At 54.7% G+C, this 18,009-nt stretch overlaps 3 protein-coding genes across 7 annotated transcripts; all 3 read right to left on the bottom strand.

Moving 5' to 3' along the window:
- Positions 1–97: 97 nt before the first annotated feature.
- Positions 98–1,325, bottom strand: MMP24OS (MMP24 opposite strand). The gene is made up of 2 exons (XM_027078481.1): positions 1,160–1,325; positions 98–1,085 (listed from the first exon to the last, which is right to left on the bottom strand). The coding sequence occupies exon 2, from the start codon at positions 1,080–1,082 to the stop codon at positions 882–884; it is 201 nt and encodes a 66-aa protein (XP_026934282.1). The 5' UTR covers positions 1,083–1,085; positions 1,160–1,325; the 3' UTR covers positions 98–881.
- A 539-nt stretch (positions 1,326–1,864) lies between these two features.
- On the bottom strand, positions 1,865–8,996 carry EIF6 (eukaryotic translation initiation factor 6). 5 transcript variants are annotated; one of them, XM_027078480.1, is made up of 7 exons: positions 8,501–8,985; positions 7,862–7,980; positions 7,642–7,727; positions 5,680–5,897; positions 5,008–5,184; positions 4,639–4,820; positions 1,865–2,133 (listed from the first exon to the last, which is right to left on the bottom strand). In XM_027078480.1, exons 1-7 carry the CDS (start codon positions 8,522–8,524, stop codon positions 2,124–2,126), a joined length of 816 nt encoding a protein of 271 aa, XP_026934281.1. In that variant the 5' UTR covers positions 8,525–8,985; the 3' UTR covers positions 1,865–2,123. The 5 variants fall into 5 exon arrangements, with proteins under 5 accessions (XP_026934281.1, XP_026934277.1, XP_026934280.1 ...); XM_027078476.1 differs by having other exon boundaries at positions 8,210–8,984; XM_027078479.1 differs by having other exon boundaries at positions 8,239–8,984.
- Positions 8,997–9,312: 316 nt separating this feature from the next.
- On the bottom strand, positions 9,313–15,811 carry SACK1C (scaffolding CK1 anchoring protein C). The gene is made up of 4 exons (XM_027078475.1): positions 15,226–15,811; positions 12,906–13,163; positions 12,572–12,696; positions 9,313–12,059 (listed from the first exon to the last, which is right to left on the bottom strand). The coding sequence occupies exons 1-4, from the start codon at positions 15,694–15,696 to the stop codon at positions 10,619–10,621; spliced, it is 2,295 nt and encodes a 764-aa protein (XP_026934276.1). The 5' UTR covers positions 15,697–15,811; the 3' UTR covers positions 9,313–10,618.
- Between the last annotated feature and the right edge of the window lie 2,198 nt (positions 15,812–18,009).

The following is an 18,009-nucleotide window of genomic DNA, read 5'->3' as shown; positions in this document are numbered from 1 at the left end:
CAGACAGAGGGGCAAAGCACTGGAAGCCCCAGAGCCCAGCTTCCCCTCAGTCTGGGGAACATCACAGCATTTCAGTGTCAGTCACATTTTAAACTGATCAGCCTTTGTATAATGTTTTTTAAATCATTTCTAAATAAAACAAAAATACAGAGTGTGTCATTTCCCTGGGATGTGGGAACAAGGATCAGGTTCTGGGTGGCCTTAAGAAGCTTCTGGGAGACAGGGTGCTTTGCGGTGTCTGGGAGGTGCCCCATGCATCTCATCTGCCGGCCCAAAAATCAGATGCCCCCTCTCTCCAAAAGGCTGGCCCTGGAGGCCCTCGGTTACTGGGGTCTCAGGAAAACAGCCAGATAATGCCAGGGTGGCACCCAGGATGGCGGAGCAACCCCTCCCAGGAGAGGTATGGGCAGGTTCACTGTGGCAAGGTCTTTTCTCAAGTCAAGGCACATGGTGCCATGACCAAGGACAAAAGCAAGAGCCCAGTTCTTGGCAACAGGGAAAAATGAGGTGAGATTAGGTCAGCAGCCTTGGGGTCTTCTTACCAAGAGCCCTGGCCTGGTTCTGGAAGCCAGTGACAGGAAAGGCTGCCCCAGCACCCAGACGGCTGGAGAAACTGTGGGGTGGGGATGAACACGAAGGTCTGAGCTGGGCTGGGTGCAGGCTGAGAAGCCAACGAATCTGGGGTAGCGGGAGGGGCCAGAGGCAAGACGGTGTCCCAAGGCGAGGCTGCGGAGGCGGCTTTCTTCCAGTCCCCAGCGAGCTCCCCGACTCTCCGCGCGTCTCCAGGGTGGCGGAAGGTGGGGAGAGACGACAAGGACCCGAGCAGGAGAGGCGTACAGGATGACGGGAGGCGGCGGGCGGTAAGGGCGGAGAGCGACGAGTCAGTACCAGGAGGTGCAGACGATAAGGAAGCGCACGTCGTCCAGCGGCCCCCAGGCTCCGGGCTCTGGCCAGGGCCGCACAGGGCCCTCGGGCGCCGCGGGCTGGGGTTGGGGGTGGGTCTGAGGTTGGGGCTGGGGCTGGGGCTGCGCGGGCTGCACCGGCTGCGCGGCGCCCTGGCCACCGCTCAGCTGAGCTCCCATGTTCTGCAGGACGAGAGGCCCGTCAGGTACGGGACGGGCCGCACGCCACCCCCGCCCCGGCAGGGCCCGACCCTCACCTCGCACCGCCCGAGCCGCCGGTCAGGAGAATCCTACAGCCGGCCTCCGCTTCCGGCTCGCCTGCGCAGCACCGTCAGCAAGGACTGGCGTTGTGACGCCACGGCGCACGAACCCCGCCCTCTGACCGCCAGCGAGGAAGGTTTCAGGGCACAGGGGCGGGGCCCAGCAAACCCGACCCACCCACCAGCAACCGGCCACACCCGCCCGAAGCCCCGGGGCTCCGCCCCGCGAGCAACTCGGAGACGCTTGGAGCCGCCCCAGCTACCCTCGCCTCTCCAGCCCGGCTCCGCACCCACCCAAGGCCCTAAAGGAAAGGGCCTACCGAGATTGGTCTGAGGCGGTCCTGGGCACCTAGCAGCCAGGCCAGCAAACCTCCATCCACCCTGGGTGAAAGAGGACAAGACTGCCCTGTAGCCAGGTGCCCCAGAGCCCTTCAGGATCCTCACACTGGCCTAGGAGAGAGTTGAAACAGACTCATCTTTGAAGCCAAAAGTATGAGGCTGAAGTTGTGTGGAAAATGGGAGAAGTACAGTGGAGAGTGCTGCTTCCTCTTGTCCTGGGATGAAACCGCCCATCTGGTGATGGGGGGAGAGGAGTGGGAGACTGTAGAACTAAGGGGTGTGTGTGCATCCTACCCCACCTCCCCCCGGAACAATGGTGGGGGGCTGAGTGCAGGCTGAGGTCCCCAAATAACACATTCAGAATGGCCGGAAGAAGCTGCCCTTTAATGGGTTGGCACAGACAACAGAGCTCTCAGCCAGAAGCCATAGGACCTGTGGCAGGTTTTTGCAGTAACTATAGATTCAGGAGATGGGCACAGGAGAAGAAGGGCTGGGCGTCCAGCCACTGAGTCCAGGTGAGCTCTCTGCCACGGCCCTGCCAGCATCCAGGACAGACTGGGTGGGGCGTGGAGACGGAGCCAAAGTCCAGAGCCAGGAGCCCATGAAGAGTATGGAAGGTGACTCAGGTGAGGCTAGAGAGAGAAGGAGCATTGTCAGTAGGTGCTTCACAGAGCACAGCTCACCCTCCACTCTCAAAGTGCTTGCCTCCACCCTTACCCCAGGACCTCTGTTCCAGCTCAGCCCCGAAGAGCCACACACAGAGGCCCCTCCAGATTCCACTGCTCCCACAAGTCACAAATCCAGTCTAGCACTCTCAGTGCTTAAAAACTAAAAGTAACTCCTCCACTCGGGTGGGTGAACTCAATAACTTATTCAAATCGTTACTGATCATAAATCAGAGCCTCACAGGTCAAGCCCAACAGACATTAGACAAGGGAACAAGGTGGCTCAGAGAGGGTAAGGGACAGGTCCAGGCCCCAAATCCTCTAGTGGCAGGGCTGCGGCCAGAACATTCTTCCTGGAGGTGATAATCATGTGCACGATTATAAACATGAAGTATGTATTTCTTTTTTACGGCTGCCCCTCACGGCTTATGGGATCTTAGCTCCCCGAACAGGGACTGAACACAGGCCCTTGGCAGTGAAAGCACCAAGTCCTAACCACCGGACCACCAGGGAAATTCCCTTAAGTACATATTTCTTCTTTGTTTTTCTTTTGTTATCTGAAGTTTTTATTTCTCTTTAAAGTACTAAAAAAGTTGGATTCTATCTTAGTTTTCCTAGGATTGGCTTTTCCTCATAAAATCTTAAGTAGAAGAAATGAAAGAACTTTGGGGAAGTTGAGGTACATATTTCTAATCCCCGACCTGACACCTTCCTTGTGAGGTCTCATGGGCACCTCAAACTCAAACAGGTTCAAAACCAAAGGAGGCTAATGAGTTTTGTCTCTTCTTTTCCAACACCCATGTCTTTATCTTAACTGCAATGCTGACCAGGGCTGCTGACTGCAGGCAGCTCTGCCTGGCAGTTTATGAAGTTTCACCATTAAATACAACATTTGCTGTAGTTTAGTAGGTAACAATTATCAGGTTACAGAAATTTCTTTCTGTTCTTAGGTTGCTAAGAAGTTTTTTTTGTTTTGTTCTTTAATTAAATGGTTAATTGTGGAAGTACTGTTTTCTTTATGAGGTTCAATGTTCCAAAAGGGGAGGAAGGGTATATTCTATTCATCACCCCATCACTACTGTCTGGCACATAGTAGGTGCTCCAAAAAAAGTTGTTGAACAAATAACAAAACCACTGGTACCACTTTCCTATTCAGACCCTTTCAACTGCTCTCCAGTGCTGACAGCAGAGCTTGTCAGTGTGGTCTCCAAACTGCCCTCATCAGAATCACCTAGGAAAGATTATTAAAACAGCCACACATGGTTGGGTCCCACGCCAAACTGAGGGAATCAGTATCTGAGGGGTGAAGGCAAGAAACTACGTTACAAGTATCCGAACATAAAACAAAGGTCAAAACACCTACAGTCAAAACTTCTTGACATGGGCATTCGGAGTCCTCAACACTGGGAATAAAACCTTTCCCCTTCACACCTTCCACACTTCCCCATCCCTGGTTCTGTTTGAAGTGCTTCCCCACCCTATCTTCGCATTTTCAATTACCTACTCATTTCCCTGAAGCCCAGACTAAATGATCTGTCCTCCCCAAAACCTTCCTGGATTCCAGAAAAGTGTATCACAGGAGCTTCCAAAACCACAGAAGGCATCTTTTACTTCTTCTTTGAAGGTAGCTAACTTATATATGGCCACTACATCTTCTCTCCCCTGCTACAATCTAAGTCCCTCTCAGAGGCAGGATGTAGCACTAAGCTGCCGGACTATCCCACATGGGGTCTTGTCCATAGGGTTCAATGAACATCAAGCAATTGAATGAATGAAGGAGGGAAAATGAAGGGAAATTCTGCCCCTGCTAAGTAGGGAGTCTGCTACTGGACACCTGCTCTACTTTGGGGTTTCTATCCTCATAAAGACTCCTGTGCTAGCTGGGTATGGTGTGCCTTGAGAAGGATCCTAAATGGGGGGGGGGGGGGGAGGCACTAAATATCCAGCACCTGCTGCTCTTCCAAAGGAAGAGATTCTAGAGCCTAACACCCCAGAACCTTCCAGGGTTAGGGCCCAAGAACCCACTCTTGTTTTAAACCCACAAAGTCCAGATGATGGTGATTCTGATGCATTCCCCATACCCCCGAGTCCCTTAGGCACCTGGGTCTCCTCAGTTCCTAAAAGCAGCCTTCCCTCCTTCCTTCAATTAAAAAGCTCTTTCCTGTCTCAGGCTACTGGCTGGGGACACTGACACACAGGCAAATACAAACTGCAAAAGAATGTGGTCAGTGATAAAATAAAAGACAGACTACAGAAGGGATATACTGAGCCAGTGTCTTCAAAGACGGCAGTGGGCAGATACTCAGGAAAGGCTTGTGGACTGTACCCTGTGCTTGCTCAGCAGTGTGCAGACGTGGCCTCACACGCAAGGAGAACCTACCAGTATGAATACAGTGTGGCTCCCATTACAGGTGGCATCTCCCTCCTCTCCCCTGCCCTCCCCTCCCCTCCAAAGAAGAGAGGCCCAGATACCTGTCAATGAGGGAATCCCGCATGCTGGTAGCAATGGTGCTAGGCTGGGCTTCATTCAGCTTGAAAACACTCTCCACCACTGACAGCTCTGTGCTGGTCGTGTCCAGGCCACAGAAGGCACACCAGTCGTTCACTACCATCCCAGCGGCGACCACCTCGCTGCCTCGGTTCACAGTGCCCGCCTGCCAAGGGACAGCTCGGTGTGGATCATGGCACCAAAAGCCAAAGTCATGAGGACTCTCCCCAAACCCTTCTCCCTGACCCTCAGCCCAAACCCAAACTGTGACAGGTAACAATCTAGATTCCCGAATACTGGGCAAAGGGATCTGCTCCAGCAGGAGACAGAGCTCAGAGAATAAGACTGCTTACCACAAGGGGGACCTGAAGGAGAGAGGACAGCTCATCCTGGTCTTCAATTGAAGTCTTGGGATGCACCAGCCCTCCCTGATTGCTGAAGACACAGTAGCTTCCTACCAGCACCTGGTCAGCTATTGTCTGTCTGAAGACTTCCACCTTTAGCACATCAGCCAGGATTTCTTCTGTTTCCTGTCAGTCAAAGGTACTGTGCTCAGTGCCCAGAACAAGCAGATCAAAGAACCCAGGGCCTCCACACCAGACCCACCCAGGGCATGACTCCCTAAGCTCACTCCTCTGCTATGTAGCTGCATATGGAAGCTTCACCCAGAGAAAGGAGGGAATACAGCTTGGAGCAGAGTCTAGACCAGCTATGGAGCCCCTAATATCCATGCATACCCTGAAGAGCCAGAGGCTGGTCTCCACATTACCCTCCTTTCCTCTAACCCAAAGGCAAGAGGGGCCTGTCAATCTTCTCTCCTAGCCCTGGCTTCAAGACCAGATGGGTCAATCTCCCTGATTCTGAAGGACTAATACACTCCCTAGCTTCTTTCTGACACTGATCACACCATGGAAGGCCTCTGTTCCCTATTCCAACCAATGTCTGAACTGCAAGAGCCCAGGTATAAAGAGAAACCACAAGAGATACCCCTAATTCCTGTCTGATGGGCAAGAATGGTGGCTAACCGCTGACTCGGCTAATATCCTGTGACTCCTGGGCCGCCTCACCCTGTCCAGGTCTGGGTGGACTAAGGCCACGTAGTCATTGCAGGTGGTGACATTGCCCAGGGCCGAGAGCCGCTCCTCCACCCGCCGGATCTGCACTGAGTCTGGGAGGCAGTTGCGAATGTGTTGCAGCTCCTGGTCGGTGGCGTTGCTGGGCACCAGGAGACCATGCCTGTTCCCTGGGGAGACCCAAATTAGGGAAGGTGGGACAAGGACGGACCATGAATACACAAGATGCCTGCTGAGCCCTGGGGGCTGGGGATACAATCCAGCCCAATTAGCTTCCCCAGCAAAGCTTCAGACCCAGACCCCAGTCCTCCAAACCACTGATCCATACAACACCCAGGGGACCAGGAGTCCCACTGGGCAGGCCAGAGATGACCTAGGAGTTTGTCCCAACACATCCTGCCCAATTCGCCATCATCAGCCAGGAGGAACCAGGACTAACAGGAAGCGCTCTTGGGCATTAGTTGCATTTTAAGAAACTGAAGTAACATTCCACACCTACCAGAATGGCTAAATTTTTTAAAAGAATGTCAATACCAAGTGTTGGCAAAGATATATGGAGCAACCAATAGGAGTATAAACTGGGCAACCACTTCAGATAATTATGTGGCATCATCTACTACATTGAATACCCAGCCATTCCTCTCCTAGGTATTATATATCCAATAGAAATACATACATTTGTTCACTAAGAAACATAGCAGCAATACTCATACCAAACTGAAAACTACCCAAATACCCACTATCAAGAGAATGAATGAATACACCGTGGTATACCTACACAAAACACAGTACACGGCAACATGAATGAACCACAGTTATCTTGTGACAACAATGACTAAACCTCTGCCTAACTCTGCAAGGTCACAACTCTGAACTTCTCAACTATAAGTTTCTCCCATCATAAAAAAAAAATCCACCAAAGATCAGGTTAAGATCTCCCTTGTTACCTAAGAACTAGCTTCAAGTCCAAAGGTCATGGTTACGGATAAGAATGTTCGGCCTGAATAAGAAAATACTCAAGAGTCCAAAATCATCAGGCTTATGAATAAAAATAAAGGAACAAACTCCTATTTGAGCAAAACTAGAAAGAAGGGGAGGCAGTAAAGGCAGTCAGATCCAGCTCAAAGAAAAGACAAATGGCCAGAGTCAACCGTGCTGAGGGCTATAGGGGCACATGGTAAAAGGAACTGAAGATTAAAATGGGTAACTGAACAGTACACCCCAGAATCTTAGCTTGTCATTATTATTATTATTTTTTTTTTTTGGTGGTACACAGGCCTCTCACTGTTGTGGCCTCTCCCGTTGCGGAGCACAGGCTCTGGACGCACAGGCTCAGCGGCCATGGCTCACGGGCCCAGCCGCTCCGCGGCATGTGGGATCTTCCCGGGCCGGGGTACGAACCCGTGTCCCCTGCATCGGCAGGCGGACTCTCAACCACTGCGCCACCAGGGAAGCCCAGCTTGTCATTTTTTAGAGGCAGAAACAGACGCTCCGAAAGTGGAAGCAATTTGCCCAGAGTCAGTGGTCGGGGAGAGATGACAATCCAATCTTCCCTCACACCAGGTGTGGAACTGGGCGAGTCACTTGGGTTCTTTGAGTCTCAGCTTCCTCATCAGTCAAATTAGGCCAATAATTCCGACCTCCCAGGGTCTTCGTGAACAAGGACTGAAACAAGGGTAAAAGTGAAAGCCCTTAATGTTATTTGTGATTACAATGATCCAGAAGCCTTTGCCAGAGGTTGTCCCTGATCTGTTGACACTTAGGGTCCAGCACAGGCCTGAGAGATTCTGTAGTCCCTGGAAATAATGGATGAAAGCCCAGGAATCGCTGGGTCACCCGGGGTCCCTTCTAGGGGTATAATTAAAGGCGCTGGGAGGCTCCCTTTCCTCCCTCGGCGACTTCCAGCGTGCTTACCCACACACATGCGCCCGATGATGCGGCAGCCGGCGATGGAGGCGTGCACCACAGGGATGGTATCAGCAAGCTCACCCTCGAACACACTGCAGGGACAAGGACTCGGTGGTCACGGGGCTGGGGGGCCTGAACCCTCCCTCTGCCCGAGCCCCAGACTCCCAAGTACCCCTCCCAGCCACCCACCCACACACTGCCCACGGGCCCCGGGCTCCCGCCGCACCTGTAGAAGTTCTCCGACCCTCCGATGGCCACCAGGCAGTAGGTGTTGGTAAGTTTAGCAAAGCAGCCGATCTCACAGTTGTTCTCGAACGACGCTCGGACCGCCATGAGGCCTAGGGGCTGCGGGACAGGGAGCTCAGGGCCGGCGGATCCTCTCCCGGAACAGGGCGCCCCGGCTTCGACCCTGGGTCCGGGTCCGGGTCCCGCGGCCTCCGCGCCTCAGGCCCCGCCGCAACCCCGCCCCTCTCGGCCCCCAGCCCTCGGGGCCCGCCCACCTAGCCCCTCCAAACACGACAGCCCCGAATCCTTCGGCCCCCAACCCTCACGACCCAGGGCGTCCCGAGCTAACCCTGCCGGTGTCTCGCCACAACCGCTCACCACGTAAACGAAACCTCCGCACGCGCAAGAAGCCTCCTCGGCCCTCGGTAGGTTTCCGTTTCCGCCTCCTCCCTGGGAGACTTCCGAGAGAACGCGGCGCACGCTGCCACGCATGCGACCACTCTAGCGCCAGCCTCTGGGAGCACTCTATGGCTGCAAGTGGTCCTGTCTCTACCCCGCCTGGCCCCGCCTCCAGCAGGCTCGCATTCATTCATTTATTCATTCAGTCAGGAGCTTTGTAGGAGATAATATCGACCCAGACCTGTGCTGGTTGGATGTGAGGCATCAGAATGGAGGAGCCAGGGATGTCTCGCAGAAGATGGGTTGATGATGGAGTTATATCTTAGTTCCCCCACCAGGCATCGAACCCGCGCCTCCTGCATTGGAAGCGGGAAGTCTTAACCACTGGACCGTCAGGGAAGTCCCAGACGGAGTTATACCTTGAAGTAAAGCCCGAGGAGGAAGAGCAGGTGTGGGAGAGGTGAGGGACAGAGTGAGGTGTCGGACAGATGCCCAGGCCGGATCTGGAGCCCAGGGGAGACTGAAGGGCTGAGATGTGGAGCTGAAGCCTGGGGTGGATGAAGTCACCCACGGAGAAGGTGTCCATCACGGAGAATTAAGACCACGACAGAGACTGGAGAAGGAGGCGCGGCCAGAGGATGAAAGGAAACCATGCTGAAGAAGGTATTGGAGAGGAGAGGATGGACAAAGCCGGGTGTCAGGGAGGGTCCAGAGTGGGCAAGGGTGTAGGGGCTGATGGGCAACCACTTTCTGCCTCCCTCCCCCACCCCCGACCCCGCCCCGCCCGCAGATGGTGGCAGTCAAGAGACCTGCTCTGGTGGACGGATGAACTTGGCCCCCATTTTGTACAAAAGCCCCTGGGTCTCGCAGAATGTCACTCTCAGAGAGGACAGAGGGAAGCTTGGAGCCCCTTTCCTCCCCACCCCCCAGCCCTCCTGCAGCCGTCCACTCTCCTTCAAGGACCTCTCCATAGTTTGCCTGAATGGTGCCCTTCCCCTGTCCCCAACCTGCAGTTTCATAACTCTGCCTTCTCCAGGATACACCAGGCTGCTGCTGGGTCATAGCATGTCTGCTTTTATTGATTTGTATCACGTATACTGTCCCAGGCAGGTCGCAAGCTCAGGAAAAGGACCTACATCTGACAGAGCCTATACTTCTAGGGACACTCAGCAAAATGAGGCTGGTATGTGTGTGTGTGTGTATCCACGTCCTCTCCATCCTCCCAGATTCATCTCAGACCCACTCATTCAGTCCTCTCCATGGTCTCTCTTCAGCTGGTTCCCTCTACCAGGAATTCCTCTAACCCTCGCCTCCATCTATCCAAGTCCTTCCCACCCTTCAAGGCTTGGCTCAAAGGCTGCCTCCTCTAAGAAACTTTTCTCACCACTCCATCATCACCACCACTTGCTGGCCTTCATTCTCTACCACCTTCTGTCACTGGTTAGCCTTTAATTAGATACACCAGTCGTTTATGCATTGAATCCTTGTCTCCCAGGGACTGAGTCTGATTCATTTCTCAACCCTATGGCATGTCCAGCACAGGACTGGGTACACAGCTTAGGTACAAAAAGATACTGGTTGGTGCATGCATGCCTCTGTGTGTGTGTGTGTGTGTGTGTGTGGTTGTGTGCATATTTATGGTCTGTGGATCCTAAGGCGTCTACGGTGTGCACCGAATGTAACCATTCATTTACCCAAATGACATTTATTGAGTACCTATAACTAGAATCCTGAGTGTTTTGGTTTATCACATGGACTGCATCTGTGGGTGTAGTTTGTGGGTGTGAAACCTGTCAGTGTGCAGTGTATATTGTGCAGGCATTTGGAGCATCTCTGTTATTATGTGGATTTTGTGCACACGGGGACATGGGAACTGTTGATATTTTGTGTCCTGTCTGTGCAAAAACACGATCTTAAGAAATTAAGAGTCAGAGACACAGATTTGAGCCCCTGTCACTTACTCGGACCTGATTCCAAGCAAGTCATCAAACTCGCTGGGTCCCAGCTTCTAAATTTATATTATAAGGAAGATAATATCTATGATCCTAGAACTGTACACCTACTAGAGCTCTATCTCGTAGGGTATTGTGAGGATGAAGGATGAGAAGTAACTGGTGAGAAGGGCTCAGCACAGTGACAAATGGCAGGTGCCCAGTAACCGTGGGTTCCATTTCCCCACATGTGTGCATGTACGTGTGTGAGCAAGAATCCCAAGCCCAAGGAGTGTCTAACCTGGGCCTCTAGACTCCCTCTCCTCCCTATAAGGCCCCTGCTCGAGCTCCCACCCCAGAGTCTGGGACCTGAGCCAATCTAGAGTCACAGTGGATGGAGGACGGACATGTCCTTTCTGGGAGCAGGACTACAACTGAAAGCGGCTTTGGAGCAGCTTGGACTTGGACTTGTTGTACTGAATAATGAGGTCCAGTTTGCTGTGGCCCAGGGTTAGCCATTTCTCATCCCCAGACAGGCCACTGCTACTGCCATTGCGCTGGCCACCTGTGGGGCCCCTGGGGAGGCCAGGCTCAGGTCCCTGCCTGGTGCCCTGTAACTGATGATACTTGGTGATGAGGTCCAGCTGGCTGTGGCCCAGAGTCAGCCGCTTCTCATCCCCAGAGTCCACTCCAGGCTTTCTGCCAGGGCTCGGTCTGGGGAGATCATTGGACCCAGGCCCCTCACCCCGGAATGGGCCAAACTTCATGATGAGGTCCAGCTGGCTGTGTCCCAGGGTCTGCCGTTGTTCTTCTTTACCCTGCTCGCCAGGCCTGGCCAAGGAGTTGGCTTCAGGGGGCACTCTGGAGCCCCCAGCCTTGGGGGACTGTACCTGGAGGTCCAGTTGGCCATGGCTGTGGTTTGGGGACAGCCTCTTGTCCTCTGGGGTCCGATTGCCAGGCCTGGGGGAACCTGACTCAGGGGGACCCCTGGCATCCTGGGCCTGGGGCAGGAGATCCAGCTGGTTGTATCTCTGATTTGAGGCCAACCTCCTGTCCTCTGGGGCCTGCTCACTAGGCCAAAGGGAGCCTGAGATGGGGGTCACCCCAGAATCAGGGCCCCCTGCTTCTCGTGCCCTGGGGAAGGGGACGAGGAGATCCAGCTGGCCATGGCTCTGACTCAGAGACACCTTATTCTCCTCCACTGCCTCCAGGGCTGTGCCGGGTACCCAGCGGCCTCGTGGGGGGCTAGGCTCCTGGCTTCCTGTGACCCCATTCTCTGGGAGCCGGGACAGAGCTGAGACGCCCCAGGGAAAGGAGAGGAGGGGGCGAGGGTGAGCAAGCAGAGGTGACCCCCCTCCCAGGGTCACAGGGCTGGTGCTATTGGGGTTGAGGGCAGGGGAGGACTGGGACCAGGGGGACGCCCCCAGCTTGCTCAGGTTGGCCCTGTAGGGCCCAAGCAGGGGGCCGTGGTTAGGGTCTGAGAGCTGGCACTGCAGGGAGGGCTGGCCATTGGCCTCACAGCGGGCAGGGCCCGGGGAGGAGGACCCCATAGCCATGTCACTGCAGCCGCCGCCTCTTGGCTGAGCTGGGTAGGAGGAGTGACCCATGCGAGGTGAGCACTTGATGCTGCTGAGGCTGGTGCTGGAGCACGACAAGGACGTGGTGCTGGGGATGCTGGGCCCGAAGGACCGGGCCACTGGGGGAGGGCACGGCACCCTGGGAGACAGGGGATCTTCACCTCCGCAGAAGCCCTCCACGGGCCGGGACTCGGCATAAAGACAGCGGAACTCCCGGTCAAAGTCTTCCACGATGCGGCCCCTCAGCTGCAGCACCATGCTCGTGTGGGCCTGGCTGCAAAGCCAGGTGAAGCTGGGGGCAGAGGGTCAGGGTCAGGAGGCAAAGTGCAGGACCTTGGGGCCAGGCAGGAGTCACAAACAGGGGAGCAAGATAAAACCACCAGCACCCCTAGGGCCCAAGTGAGGGGCAGAGCTCTGACTCCAGAGTCTGTTCTAGCCCTGGCTCAGCTTAGTGGACTTCGGCATGTGGTTTCACATCTCAGCCTCAACTTCCCCATCTGTAAAATGGACCAAGGGCCAGGTTCCCTGAAGTCCCTCCAATTCCGAGGTGCAAGAGTTATTTTCTATGCCAAGGGCATTAAAGTAGTCCTTCCACAGAGTGAGCTCCTCCAGGGCCCAGCCCAGGGCTGTCTTGCTCCCCACACTGGCCCCTGGGCCCTGCACCATGCCTGCCACATGGCGGCTGCTCAGTTCATGGTGGAAGCGATGGATGAAGAAAGGAAAGTTCAAAGCTGCCAGGTCCCAGGCACCCTCGCAAGCCGGTGGCTCAGCCCCAGGCACCCTCCCCGCCATCCACTTGCTCACCTGTAGCTGCCTGCCACCACCTGCTCACCGTCAATGATGGCGAACTTCTCCAGGGCCTGCCCCGTGAAGCGGCGGCCTGCCTTGCTGCAGTATGTGTTCCCACACGTGCTCCGCACACGCATGTTCTGGGCCAAGGAGGGAGGGAGGTTGGGAATCACCTTTAGAGGACAGGGCTCAAGCCATGTCTAAATCCCCTGGGGTCTCTGACCCAAAATAGCTATAGGAGAGCCCGGCCTCCCACTCCCATTGACCCCCCATGCTCACGAACCACCCGACTGACTCTCCTGCCCTCCCTGACTCCACACCCCAGTTCCTGCCCCCGTCCCTTGCTGACCCGTAGGTGCCCTCCATTGAGGTCCATCTTGTAGCACATCTCCAGGAAGTGCCTCAGGTGTTCCTCGGCCAGAAGCAGGTAGACGGGGACACCACGCCAGCCCGAGGCCTCCATGAGGTCACACAGAAGCTCCATGTCGGTGAAGATGTCCATTACCACAGCCACCACCTGGCGGGGGGGTGGGGGGGGGAGCTCAGCCCTGCCCGGGGCACTGCCGAGGCCAGGGGTAGAGGCTAGATCCCCGGAGACAGCACTGGACTGAAAAGCAGGAGGCCAGAGCCCATGAGAACACCTGAACTGGGAGGGCTTTTAGTGGTGACCCAGCCTGGGGGTTCCTGACTTGGAAGCTGGGGGGTTTCACTGTCTTGAAGCCCAGAAGGCTGTTTGAAAGTTTTTGTGTGCATTTTTCTAAGGACGGTTTGTTTATCTGTCATCTGATTCTCAAAGAGGTCTGTGGATCAGCTGTACCAGTCTAAAGGTCTACTCTACAGATGGGAAGACTGAGGCCCAGAGGGGGAAAGAGTCAGAAGCAAAACCCAGACCCCACTTCCCAGGCTAGCACCTCACACTCCCCCCACTAGCTCAAGCTGTAGCTCTGGCTGTCTGTCTGAGGCTCCCCTCTCACGGATCAGAGCTGCAGGCCAGTTACTGGGGTCTTCAGTGCCCTTTGCTAGACCCACCTGTTTCCCTGAGAAGCTGCAGAGATCTGCTGTGACCTCTTACAACTGGGACCAAGTTTTCTGCTCGGTGGAGAGGCGGGGCTTGCAATATCTGCCAAGAGAACCTCCTCTCCCAGTCCAGGCTGAGAGGCAGGTGCGGAGCAAAGCACTCCAGCTCTGGAGCCAGACAGAGCTGGGTTCGAACCTGCACTCTGCTACTTCCTAGTGCTATGACCTTAGACGAATTCCTTCACCCCTGGGAGCCTCAACTTCCTCATCTGCTAAATGGAGATAGTGATAGCTACCTCTCAAGAGTTATGGGGAATTTAATGTGAAAATACTCAACACACAACAGAAGCTCAGTAAATGTTCCTCTCCTGCTGCCTCCTTAACAAACAAAGCCATTGGGCCACAGGGGGAGGAAGCACTTCCCAAGATCATTCTGAGAGTCAGTGACAGCCCAGAGTGGAAGCTTGGCTCCTGACCCAGAGGTGGAGGGTCTAGACGGGAGGATGAGAAACCAAAGCATTGAGGGATGCCCTAGTCCATGGCACAGGCCTGGCCACAGGTGAGGGGAACAGGACAAGCAAGAAAGATCAAAGGGCAGGGGTGATGACAGCAGCCATCTCACTAATAACCCCATTCCCTGTGCCAGTCGGGTCTGGCCCTCCCCTGCCTGGGACATAGGTAGACTTGCCAGGGAGGCTCTGGAGGTACCAGCAGGATGCCAGCATCCTGGCTCCTAACATCTGCAGCAGGTACCCTCAGGGCTGCTCCCCTAGCAAAAGCACTGAGTCTAAGCCACCCCAAACTCTGCCTAGGGTCATCTGATCCATCTCCCTGCCTCCTGAGTCAGAGGCCAGGCCTCCAGGAGTGAGGCTGTGCTAGTCTGTAGCTGAAGGCTTCCCAGGTACCAACACCCCACCTGCTCTGCCGCTTCCCTTTCTCCTGAGCCCTGCTCCCCATCCTTGAGCCCAGCAGCTTCCGCTCCTCTTTCCTTTGGGTGCAGAGCTAAAAGCCCAGCCCTCAAGGCCATGCTGAGGCCCAGGCACCAGTGCCCCTTCCCCTGCTTCAGGCCAGTGGAGATACAGTGCACAAAGTGAGGTGCGGTTGGGACCATTTGTCAGGAGGCAGGGCTGTGCCTGGGGCCCGGGGCCTGAGTCTAGAGCCCTTTCCCTCTCCCTGAGCCCCGGGTTCCATTTCACCAACTGACTGGAACTCCTGAGTAAGTCCCAGTCCCTTTCTGGCCTCAGTTTCCTCCTCTGTAACTCAAGGGGGTGGCTCAGATGCTCACCAAGGTTGGGGTTCTTAGTTTGGGGATCACAGACCTTTTCGAGAATCTGATGAAGGCCATAGGCCCTCTCCCCCAAAAGAGAGAGGATCCCCCTCTGCAATGAACACCACTTTGCACGCGTTTTCAGGGTGTTTGTGGAGTCCCTGAGACCCATCCCCTGTTCTAAGCGTGTTCATAATGTCCTCGAGTGCCAAGAGGTTACCAAGGTAAATAAAACACGCCCACACTCTAGGAGCTTGTGATGTGATAGGGGGCAGAGGTTCTCGTCCCAATGCTGCCCCCAAGCTGCTGTGTGGCCACACTTCCCCTCCCTGGGCCTCAGTTTCCACATCTGTGAAATGAATGTCTGAAGAGACGAGGCCCTTACCGTGCGGGCCTGGCTGAAGAGGAAATGCAGAAGGTCCTTGATGCTCTTGGCTTTGTTCCGCTGGAAGTGGATCACAGCCTGCGTGGGCCTGAAGCCCGTGGCCCGTGGCACCTCGGGCCAGCCCAAGTCCAGGTCCGGGGGGTCTACGTCGGAGGCCAGGGGGAAGTAAGTGCCGGAGGTGACTTCGGAGAGCAGGCTGAGGGGGTCAGGCCCGGCAGCCCCTGGCCCCACGGCCTCGCCTAGCTCAGAGCCCCCGCGCGCATGGCTGGTCATGTAGTCCACATCCAGAGGGCTCAGGAAGGGCAGCTCCCGCTCCTCGGAGAGGACCCGCAGGTAGGCAGCCTCTCCCCGCTCCAGGAGGGCATCGGCCGCCAGCCGGGCTGCCTCGCTGTGCTGGAGCACCCGCGATGAGCTCTCCCGCCACCGCTGCTGCTTCAGCTCCTCCACCCGGCACCGCAGGGGCCCCGCCATGCCCTGAGCTCCCAGCGCCTCCGAACACGCCTGCCCACCGGCTACCCTCACCCTCCAGCAGGCTCCATGGCCTGCACCCCGGGCTGGCCGCAGCAGGAAGAAGATACCAGCAGAAACTGCCTCCCACCTGCCTGCCCTTTGTCAGAGCCACGCTCCACCCCGTTGCCCCCGGCCTCGGCCTCGGGAACCTGTTGGGTCAGCCTTACATGTCCGCCTGCTGTTGGGACCCGCCCGCCCGCCGCCCGGGGAAAGGGAAGGTCCTTACTCAGCACACACTCCCTCCGCCACCCCAGCGTCACCTGCTGCATCCCCACCAGGCTCCCAGCAAGTTTCCTCCAAACCCTGCCCTTCCGGAGTCCCAGTGAAAAATGCTGTCCCACCCCTGAAAAATTCTGTTCCCGATGTCTGCGTTTCCACCACGCTCAGCTCTGGGGAAGCTCTTGACCTGGTGGCGCCAGACCCCAGCCTTTCTCCCCTCCTCGGGGGCTGAGTATTAAATGGTTAGTGAGAAAGTTGGTTGAGAGGATCGGGGGACACACTGCATGGTCTGGAGGCAAACAGCAGGCCAGTTTCCGTTCTCTGCCCCCATCAAGGGCCTTAGTCCCGGAGTCCTCAGGAGCAGGGTGAGGCTTTGCGCTGGAGAAGGGGGCTCAGCAGATGGCAGCTAGCTGGGAAGGCAGGCCGGGCAGAAGTGGTCACAAGGGTGCCAGCCCCACCTTTCTGTGGAGGGACGAGGTCCCATGAGGGTGGCCGGGACAGCAGAAGACCTAATGCCATGTCTCAACGACCCCATTTAGTACTGGCTGCACTTGCTTTAACTGATCTGTGATCATGTCCAGATCAGACACAGGTTCCTCTATGCCCACAAAGCTTCACTTGGGGCCCAATGCATGCACAGCGGGGCTGGTGCTGGCGAGGGGATTTAGGGGCTCCCTGCGTCAAGCTGGGCCCTGGGACTAAAGACGAATGGGGCTTTGTCTCTGAGGATCCTAGAGGGGCCCAGGAGGGGCAGGGGCAGAGATCAGAGCCCCGGGTACTCTAAGGAGGCCCTTCCCTGGGCGTGGGGAGGCTGCGTGAGGGGCAGGGGGAGGAGTAAGCGGAGCCAGATTGTGGGAGGGTAACAAGCCACGGGGGTAGCCGAGGTGGCAGGGCCTTACCTCTGGATTTGTTTAGGGGGAGAACAGGGCCATATCTGGGTCAGAGAAGCACTCCTGGGAGGGGAGGAGTCATGTATCTGTGTTGCTGAGTTCCTGTGTTTATCCCTCAGTGTGTATATGTCTACCTGACAGTACATATTTTTGGATCTTTTAAAAAATTATTTTTAATTAACATAAAGTTTACCATCTTAACCATTTTTAACTGTGCAGTTCAGTGGTATTAAGTACACTCATATTGCTGTGCAACCGTCACCACCATCCATCTCCAGAACTTTTTCATCTTTCCCAACTGAAACTCTGTACCTATGAAAGGCTAAGTACCCTCCTCACCCCCTGATAGCCACCACTGTACTTTCTGAGTGTGAATTTGACTACTCTGGGTACCTCATGTAAGTGGAATCATACAGTCTTTGTCTTTTTTGTGACTGGCATATTTCACCTAGCATACAGGTTCACTCATGTTGAAGCATGTGACAGGATTTCCCTCCTTTTTAAGGCTGAATAATATTCCATTGTGTGTATATACCACATTGTCTATCCATTCACCCACTGATAGTCACTTGGATTGTTTCCACCTTTTGGCTATTGTGAATAATACTGCCTGAACATGGGTGTACAAAGTTGGCTCTGTATTTTTTAATATTTCCCTCCATGCCCACATTTGTATTAGATTCCACTTTTTTAAGTAAAAAAAACACTGAATATTGACAATTTCACGTGGCTCAACTCAGCCTAGACAGGAACACCTCAGAGATATTATGGGTTCAGTTCCAGACCACCGCAATAAAGCAAATATTGATATCTCAGTAAAGTGAATCACACAATTTTTTTGGTTTCCTAGTGCATACAGAAGTTACGTTTACACTATACTAGAGTCTATTAAGTGTGCAATAGAACTATGTCTAAAAAAACAATGTACATACCATAATGAAAAAATACTTTATTGCTAAAAAATGCTAGCCATCATCTGAGAACTCAGGGTTGCTACAAACCTTCAGTTGGTAAAAAAAAAAAAAAAAAAAAAAAAAATGCAGTATCTGCAAAGCACTGTATAGTGAAGTACAATAAAATGTATGCCTGTACACTATACCTATGCATTACTATACACCTGGGCATGTGTGTACATTACACACTGTCTATTTGTGACGTTTCTGTG

Source organism: Aethalodelphis obliquidens, unplaced genomic scaffold, assembly GCF_003676395.1.
Source record: "Aethalodelphis obliquidens isolate GAN/ISIS:26980383/991018 unplaced genomic scaffold, ASM367639v1 scaffold42, whole genome shotgun sequence".
In the NCBI taxonomy this organism is placed as follows: domain Eukaryota; kingdom Metazoa; phylum Chordata; class Mammalia; order Artiodactyla; family Delphinidae; genus Aethalodelphis; species Aethalodelphis obliquidens.
This window is presented reverse-complemented; position numbering and strand designations above follow the sequence as displayed.